The 10,162-nt window shown below is 33.9% G+C and overlaps 1 protein-coding gene across 1 annotated transcript; it reads right to left on the reverse strand.

The window, feature by feature from the left end:
- Window positions 1-1,649: 1,649 nt before the first annotated feature.
- Window positions 1,650-7,928, reverse strand: LOC120333153 (uncharacterized). The gene is made up of 12 exons (XM_078119562.1): window positions 7,909-7,928; window positions 7,301-7,497; window positions 6,858-6,972; window positions 6,293-6,401; window positions 5,725-5,956; window positions 5,240-5,361; window positions 4,985-5,129; window positions 4,724-4,796; window positions 4,476-4,607; window positions 3,905-4,046; window positions 2,866-3,220; window positions 1,650-2,426 (listed from the first exon to the last, which is right to left on the reverse strand). The coding sequence occupies exons 2-12, from the start codon at window positions 7,482-7,484 to the stop codon at window positions 1,867-1,869; spliced, it is 2,169 nt and encodes a 722-aa protein (XP_077975688.1). The 5' UTR covers window positions 7,485-7,497; window positions 7,909-7,928; the 3' UTR covers window positions 1,650-1,866.
- Between the last annotated feature and the right edge of the window lie 2,234 nt (window positions 7,929-10,162).

Consider the following 10,162-nt stretch of genomic DNA (forward strand, 5'->3'; position numbering starts at 1 on the left):
AATTTAGAACATATTTGACAACATGGATTCTGAATAGTACAATATTTGTTTTTGGCGATCTGGCTAGAGTAATGATAATTGTACTAATGGTGTATAATAATAAAAATATACTATGAATTGATTTTATGATCAGATATTCAATATTTATTTACCGTAGATCTGAAGCCTTGCTGGGAATTCATCTCAGCATGGAGACCACAATTTTCATAGAATTTGAATATTAACATAGGGAACAACAAAAACATGTTTACGCATTTCTCAATTCGATTCAGATTTACATCTTCCCACTTACCGGTATATAAATCTTGGCTTTAGGATTGACAGTTCTGTTCTCATGTCACCTATTTGATTAAATTATTTCTACAGTATTTAATTACTGTCATGGTTTCAAATTATTAATTAATACTAAACCATGCTTGATCAAAGAGTAATGATGGGCATTATGGCTGGATTTGCATGTTTCTCAACTTATATTGCATTACGTCCTCTCATTACTGAGGGAAAAGTTTTAAAAAAGATCCAGAAGTTGGAAGAAGCCGGTCAACTTGATGAAGCTAGAAAACTCGCAGCATCAACTAACTTTAAAGCATACAGGGTTGTTATCAAGGACGAACAAGGCAAAGAATCGTGTAGTGAATGATATTTTTGATGAAGGCACTAGTTATTTGAGAAAGTTGTCGCTCGTTTCTCTTACAAAAAATTTAAAAGTTGGACAGTGCGTATTGAAATCAAGAAAATGTATCTACAGTGGATATGTGTGTATAATTGCCATGTGTTAAAATGCGGCTTCTATCTGGCACTATCATCAAATTGGATACATCTGAAGTCAAAAACATATTACCGGCACAAACCACACAATGCAGGAATGCTTGCCCAGATGTCTCTATTCAAACCACAAAACGTGAAAACATGGCATCTTTCGCTGTTCATTCAACGATATCTAGACATATTCCGGTCTGGATTTATATTTTATTTTGTGATTAAATGTTATTTTTACTCCCAGCTTGCTTTTTTTGAAAACTACTCTCGACTAATTTAAAAAATGGCAGAAACATAGACACGACTGAGACAAGGCATATTTTCGTCTGCTTCTCAACTCTTTTCTAACCACTTCTGATTTCCCACATACCGAAGTCTTAAATAAAATTTGTTAAGGTCCTTCAGTATGGGCTCACTTGTTGGCGTGGAAGCGAATTTTGTAGAAGACAATTGGTTTATCACCCATCCGCTGGTTAAACTACTATCATTTGTCGAAATAGTGCTGTGCATTATGTATATTAGTTCATTACACTTATCTCCCACTCATCCATTAATAAAGCCTTAAACCTTGTTAAAAAGGTTTTCCAGTAGGTACTCATGTGGAAATGTTTAGACAGCTTTTGTTGTGAAGCGAGCTCTTGATCACTGGTCAAAGGAAATGCGGCGGGTTGTGCCTTTACAAATGTTTGCAATGAGTTTCATCAAAATCTTAAGCGGCACTTTCTTTACTTGGTGCACACTGCATAATTTTAACAAGTTCGGTTATGCCCCAATAGCAAAAAATGGGGAACCCCTGACCTGGAGGGCTGACTTGTCAATTTAAAATTATTTACACGAATTCCAATTTTTGACAACTTCAATCTCGCTGTGATAAAACTTTTTATTCCAGAATAAGAGCTAATCTATGTCCATTCTTTTGAGTTGCCTAAGTGATTACTCCGAATTGAAGTGCTGAAATACTCAGCTAACACAATACCACAATTTTCTCAGCACTGATTTTTTGTGTTCTGATATTCAACCAATTGGCTTGATTGCAATTTCGCTCTGTACATATTCAGATACCACAGACTGAAGATAAATAAATAACAATATTGCAATTATGACACTTCAAGTTTCATTGACTTTCTCTGGACTCACGGTCAGTATATTAGGCGGTTGACTTGGAACATGAATTGAAGATTTTGTCATGAAGGTATTTTTAGGTGTTTCAGAAATTTGTGGACTTGCTGAAGTATTAACATTTTTTTCAGTAGGAATAGGATCAAATGTAACTGGTTGTAAAGTCTTCAAAGCAGAATCTGGTTTTGCTGTTCTGTTTCCATCAGTAAGACATAGCCCATTATGTGATATAGTATATGTTGTTCTTCCATTTCCAGCCTGGACATTATTAGAATTATCAGGTTGTGGCTCAGCTGGAGTATTGTCCAGTGCGCTTAAAAACATTGGGCTACTATTTACAACTAATGTTAATGGCACTCCAGAGCTACATCCTTCGACCGGACCTTGCTGTACTTCAACGTTCTGATTACTTGGCCATTTGACAAGTAGAGCCAAGTATCCTTGGTTCAGATTTATTTCTGGATTTGCAGTTCCGTTTTCTTGGCTTGACGATGTCATGGAACTCGCAGATAAAGTTTCAGACACTGTATTTTCTGCTTCAAAAGGACCTGAACACCAACATCACTAGTTTAAAAAGAGTGTACCTCAAGAATTTCTAGAAATACGAGGTACATTCACCAAAATTTCACCGAGGTATCGATTTGATGCATCAGGGACAGGGAAGCCGGAGTTCTCTCCAGAAATCTTAGTGACTCCAACTCCTAACCATCTAATTTTTTTTCACATTAGAAATTTTTAATAATAATTTAAAATTCTAATCCAAGTTAACCCTGTAAAATGAAGAGTTTCATTTTTAAAATTTAAGCCTTTGTATCAGGGTTTTGAGTCACGTTGGCATGAAACTGCAGTTGGTTTGATGTTATATGGGAATAGTCATAGATCCAAGGTAGCAAAAATGGAACGCCAGTTTGAAACTCTCATTTCTTTAATATTATTTCCCCTTTTCTATAACATAAAAAAACGTATGTATATTACGATTGAACCTACCTCGCTTACGAAGATCATTATTATCAATAGGTGCCATGGATGACAAGAAGACATCTCCTTTATTTGTCATCTGCGGGTCCAAACATCTCAAATCAGATTCATTCAATGTTTCTAATGTTGACCTCAGTCCAAGTTCTGGCAGAAGACTTGACGGTTGCATATTGACAAGGGCTTCTTGACTCAGACCACTGTCTTGCAAAAGTGAGTCCGACGACCTATCGAAAACTGTACGACCTTGTACACCAGTAATTTCATCCTCATTTTCTGATTCTGCTTCATGATTGACATCATCTATTTGTATTCCTGATAGCTTTGTTGCGGTAACGGACTTCAGATCAAGATTTGGAAAATGGTACTGTAAAATATATGAGATCACTCTTTGAGGAAAGCCCAAACTAATGTTATATCAACTATGAAAGTTAATTAGGCTGTAACTTTAACGATGCAATTTGAGTTTGATGACCCTACACTACATTATAACTTGATCCATAGATAATTGAAGATACTGCTTTGTTTTAAATTATGATAAGTATAGCAAATAAGAATAGAAGAAGTATTACAAATATTGCATACAATTTTGTTATCTTCAAGAATACTTCTGTATCAAATGCAGACTATGCCCTAAAAATGATATTGGGAAATCATTATGATGTCAGCTACAATTTTACTGACAAAGTAGTGGATTTGATATAATTGTATTGTGCTGATGCCATTATTACTTATCGATTTCAATCGGTAAGTATGTTGATAGGTATTTGTATGTCTGTTAGATGCACGTGATATCTCACGAAAGCGAAATTGAATCTGCTCCAGATTTTGCTTGTGCATTCATCTTATCTCGGACCAGAAGCCTATTGATTTTGGGCGAATTATGTCGTATAATTAGCGAGTTATTAATTAATTGGGGATGGGACACAAGGTGTCACTATGGAGTAAGAGCGCTGTTTTGGGGATCCCCTAACTTTCGATCGATAAGTCTTCGGTCTCTGACCGATATTCTCGTTTCAATCTTGACAAAAAATAATTCTTAATAAGTCACCTGCTTCATATGCAAAAGAAATTCAGCACCATCATCTGTTGAGAACTCCAGTGCAGCACAGTGTGAACATGGATAAATTTTCAATCCTTTATGTTTTGCTACTTTTTTTATATGCTTTCGTAAATTCTCTATGTTGGCACTCCTGAGAAATTTTGGAATAGAAACTTCAGTCAGTGGTGTATGCTATGATGTTGACTTGTAAAAGAATGACAAGTTGCCATACTATAATAATCAAGACTAGATTAAGATTACAAAACGGTTCTCTGGGCGTTCATGAGGACAACAACTACATTCATTTAAAGTAAATCGACTTTGATTTCTTAGATTGTAATGCATTCATCCTTCTACTTTCATTTGTCAGCTTTTTAATATAAAATGTGGCAAATAAAATAACTGATGAAAGCGGTCAAAAGCTAAAACTAAGTATATATATATAGAAGAACAGAACGCTTCACATGTTGAGAACCACTGCGCTAGACAAATATTGTAAGTTGGTTAAGTACCATCGAGATTATATACAATACATACCAACCTGAAAATTTATCATAATATCATTAACAATTGAAGCTACCTGTGAGAACAATATGGACATTTGTATGGCTTCTTGCCAGAGTGAATCAATGTATGTCTTTTAAGCGAACTTGAGCTGCTGCATTTGAAGTCACATTCTTTGCATGTAAATGGTTTCTCTAGAGTGTGTATTCTGCAATTATTATCATATTAAAGTTTAGATCAAATATTGAACTAACTAAGTGAGATTGCCAAACAAATGCATACTCATACAAAAATAGAGAGTAGATAAAGAAAGTCATTTCTTACTTCCTATGTCGTTTTAGCAGTTGTGCTGTTCTTGCTTTGTATTCACAATCCTCACATTTGTACGGTTTTTCTCCTAAATGAGTTATAATATGTTATGTTAAGTCTAAAACCTTTTCAGAATTGAAGAAAACTAATCAATGTTAATAGCTTCAGATAAAACATACATGAAGCATCATATTCAGCTTTCAAATAGATAATTGAGAGACTTCAGTTAGAACTACTTTCAGTATGAATACAATTGCAATATTGATGTAAAAGTACCTGAATGTATCCTAAGATGGTCATTTAAATCAAATCTGGTGTGAAAACTCATTCCACATTCATGGCAAGTCTCTGGTCTATATCCTGTATGCCACCTCATATGCCGATCAACAGCAGCTTTGGATAAGAAAGCCTCGCCACATTCCTAAGATTAAAAATAGATATGAGCCAATAAATGCCTTCATAAAACGCAGTGCCCATGTTACCATAAAACAACACATGCATAACTTCAACAAGGTTTGCTTCAAAACTTACAGTGCATTTAAAATTTCTTGACCTTACGTCTTTCTCACCATGCTTTGTGATTAGGTGTTGAACAAGACATCGTGTTTTGGTGAATGTCATATCACAGTGATCACACGATATATTTTTCATACCTAGAATAAGAATGATACATAGTTTATAGAGGTTACCTTAATATAGTCATGATAAAAAAACAATCATAAGGCTAGCTAAAGTTAACATTCCAACAGTTGCGAATTGCATAATTGCGAAAAGTGTTAGGAACTCGCTTACCCCCCCATCCATGATTACCCCGCATGGGTTTAAACTTTGAATTCCACAGAGAATAATTAGGAAGACTGATGAGGACCGAGAAGTTGATGAACTTCCTATCATAGGGTGTGATCTCATACGATGGTAGGTTACTGCTTCCTCTAAGGTTCGGCATATAATTAGGCCATTTTAAAGCATTTCGATTCCCCTGAGACGAATATAAATATCCTATCCGTTAATCTTACCAAGATGTCTCTTTAAATGACTTGCCAGATCAGACTTTACTTTAAACTTGGATTTGCATCTTGTACATAGGTAAGGACAAACACCAGTATGTTCTCTGTGATGACGTAGAAATTTTTCTAATTTATCAAATTCTGCACCACAGGGACTATATATACATTTATAGGTATTTGTTTGGGTTTTCATAACTTCCTTTTCCTTTGATAATGCATTCTGATCGGTCCCAATCTCCATCTAGAAATTCAGGTATATGTTGTTATTATGCTCTTCTTATCACTGACACATTCATAAACAAGTATGGTAGTTATATATAAAACGAATAGATTGTCTACATAAGAATTTTGAGGACAAATGCTTCAAAGTACTTAAGATCTGGGAAGTGTTACTTGATAAGAGCAATATTGAAAATTGACTGAAATATTTATAGATAATTTATCTTGAACTCTGATATGGTACAAAAGATCACGATACACATTAGACAAACACACAAGATGGGAATTCAGGAAAGTTGCCAGAATTTCAAATGAGGTTCATGACTGGCCACAATGTAAAAAAAATTGTAAAACTTACTTCAGTCTTGAAGATATGCTTCACAGTGTATGTGTGTTTTTCATAATCATGTTTTGAATTAAATTCAATCTGACAAAGATCACAGTTCAATTTTTTTGGCTCACCAACTCTAAAAAAAAAAAAATAGAATTACACTGATATTGCACTGCTTTCGAAAATAATTTATATTGGCCTCCTAAAACCTCAAATCAGAAAGATGAAATGATTAATTTATTCTACACAATGTGGACCTAAGGATTGATTTTCTAATTTAATGTTGTTAAAAATCACTTTTATCTATAACCAATGGACTAACCAATTCTAAGATGGAAGAAATCTCAAGAAGGCTACTTCTCCAAGGTCCAATATTTCAATCAAAATTTTTCTGTTTTTACTTTCAAAACATCTTTTTATATGACACGTTGCACGCCTGTATATGAAATTTAATACAATCCTTATAACACTTTGCTGACATTGTGGTAGTGAATTAGACTTTGTGTCCATATACTTGAGCATTGCTTAGTAAAAACCAGATTGTGTCGCACAAAAAATAATAAAACCATTTTCCATGTCAATAAAAGCTTACTTTTCCTTGAGTTCCGGTGTACTTTCCTTGAGCAATTTTATCTTTTCCGCAAGACTTAACTTCTTTCGTCTTTTGGGGTTTATAGATTTAGTGTTATTTGAAGAGTCATCTTGTCCTGTTCATAATAAAAACAGTTTGAAACAGATTATGAAATGATGAAAATAGAATGATAACTATATATTATTTCACTCTGCTATCTTTGAATTCAATATTATCCTATATGCAATTTATGTTGATATGGAGGCACAGACTGTTTCATAAAGGCTGGGCTTGCACTCACTGTTATAATTGATGTCTTCTGATGTGGGGCTTTTCTTGGAATCGGAGAACTGTGTCGTACTGTATGTAGTACAATATTGAGGTGCATTTTCTCTTCTATTGTACTTAATTTAAAGTCCCCAAAAGCATTTTGTTATGAGTAAAGTTGATTTGTTATTTCTTACCAAGCGCCTCAATGTTTGGTCTCTTGTTTCTATTTATCAATGCATTATGATGGTATCTTGTCAATGGATATTTTCTGATGACAACACTTGGTAATTTCTTATTTGATGGTGTGTTATTGTCATTGCATTTTGACAATTTTAAATGCTGAAAAAACTCTTCTGCATTTTGACATTGTGATTCCATGATATTGATCAAACTGTATAGAAAAGAAATGCTTTAGCCTAGAAATGAAAATGATAATTTGCAAGGATAAAATCAGAAAGATTTACAGGTTCATTGTCTAAGCAGGGGGTGAGTAAGATTAAAATTGATGGTTTTTGAAACATACTGACATAGGACAAAATATTTTTCATAGATATTGATCGATAAAACACTTGAAAATCACTTTGCCATGGATGGGAATTGGCAATGTTTTTGCAACACTTTATTGTAAAGAATATTAGCACAAAATCCAGAAATTGGTGGAGTTAACAGAAAATTCTTATATTGTTCACTTTCTGGCATTTCATATGACACATAATTTGCTTAGTCATATTTAGTACGGTACGCATTCAAAGACTTAGACAAATAGACTAGCAATATTGTAATAATTTTTGAACAAGTCTACCCAAGTTTCTGATTGGACCACTCCACCAACTGACCAAACCAATTGCATTAATCCACTCACCAATAAATAATATGCTCTTGCCTGCTTTCAGAATGAGCGCACAGAAAACAACTTCTCGAACCAAAGGGGAACCACCCTTTCAGTCCTATGGTATCTGTACGTAATGAAGAGAGGCTTCTGACTTCTGCACAATGGCAGGGAACGAATACCGTAATGTAGCTTTAGCTCAGTCTATATCGTAAACTTATGTTTTCCTCTTTCCCTTTTTTCCACTATTTTCGTAAAACATGATTATTGTTTACAATTACATCACCTCTCGTCCAAGCCTTCTCTTCTTTCGATGACCAACACAAACTTTTTTTCGTTTTCTCTCAACAAGTTAATTGCGCTTTTCACATTCAAGTGCGAATTTGTATGCAGGTCAAACCCAATAGTTTCTATTGACTTCTATGTTGTGTTTTATGAAGTAGTATTCAATGTCAGAATTTTTTAATAATCGAATTTTGTTACAATACAGTATATGTAAAAAATTCCAAAAATTTAGATCAGGACCTCTAGTGGTAGTTATGTTTTTGTCTCGTTATGTTTTGGAGGGTGTGTGCGCAGTTCTGTTTGCTACGTTACGTTGTGTTGCGGTCAGCTTGATTTCCATAGTTTATGTCGTTGTTTTTTTGAAGAGTTTCTAGATATAATAGGAATAGCGAGGGTGGGGTGTTGCATCATACAAAGATATCAAATTCATGGTCCTGTAGATTTGTATTTAGAGCATGTGAATTCAAGAATTCTGCTAATCTCAGATTGATCAGGTCAACAAACTGAGAACTTTTCGTGAATGGTGAAGTTTTATTTCTGATTTTAGGGTACCGTACATTGTTTTAGTACATCAATGGGTGTTTCTCAACTTATTTTCATATGTCTTTTAAAAATACACTGCAGATTTAATTTTACTTCTATTGCTATTACAGTTTCTACAATGTGAACTTCAATGTTAAATAGATTTGGTAGTTTATTTTGAAAATTCGGTTTGGTATAGTCTAATATATTCGGTAGGCCTACACACTAATACGGAATAAATCATTATATATCTCTGACACCAGGACACCAATATGGCACACTGCGGCACTGTGAAGAATTGTTTAAAAAATATTACTATTTAGCGGTGTATATTTACACCAATATTTATTTCTGTATTTATGAACATTTATTTACCACATTCAACATTAGCGAAATAATATGATGACTTGTAGCTTCCTCACAACCCTAACTATGCCCGAAAGTCCTATAAATTCACATGTTGCTGTGTTGAGCATGTATTTATAGACTATATTATTATTATTAAAAAAATGCCCAAGTTGAATTTAAAAAAGTAGCTGCAGCATCGTTATTCTCTAATTAAATAAAGCATATGTCAGATAGCTACAATTGTTTAATGGATATATATAGTATGGCTATTTTTTTCACAATGATATATAAGGAATCTATTCAGAATTTGCCAATACTCACACAATTAAGTGATCTTATTATGGACGGGTGGCGGGCAAACCCCGCCATCCAACAGCGGAGAGGAGGTTTGCTTAATCAGTTTTTTTGTCTTTCTGGAAGTGTTAGAAGAGTGATATTTTACTCAAAATTTCAATAGTTGAGATAAATGTATCAAATAATATGTGTTTTGATTTTTGTGAAAGTCATTTTTTTGGATGAAAATAATATGTGTGAAATTTTTATATTTCCAAGTTAATAGTAGATGGACCAGTTTTTTAGGACATAATTACGTAGATACTAAAATGAATGAGGGCATTTAAAACGATTCAAACTGAATGAGACTAAATTTTATGCAATTGATTCTGTATTAGATTTATCATTTCCGAGGATTCCAGAACTCGTCTATATCAGTGGTCAGCTGTAACTTTTATGTACTTTCGCTCCGCCCCCATTTTTTTTGTTTTAAAAATAATATTATCACAGCTAAAAAAAAATTTTTCTATGAAATAAGATGTAGGAATGACTTTATTAAAAATGAGCAGTTATTCGCCAGAGGTACCAAAATGATATATCAATCTTTTGTATAGTTTATTTTGGTTTCGTGATAATTCTGACTATTTTAAGAATGTGCTCCCGTCCTGCTATCGCACCATTCGATATTCCCACCACCGAATGTATCTCTTTCGAGGGCGATATTGTCCACTTTGATATTCGCTGATCTATAATATTTTTCAAGCTGTCAATGTATTCATTATTTACATCAGTGGTTCTC

The sequence above is a fragment of the Styela clava genome, chromosome 13 (genome assembly GCF_964204865.1).
Source record: "Styela clava chromosome 13, kaStyClav1.hap1.2, whole genome shotgun sequence".
Lineage (NCBI taxonomy): Eukaryota > Metazoa > Chordata > Ascidiacea > Stolidobranchia > Styelidae > Styela > Styela clava.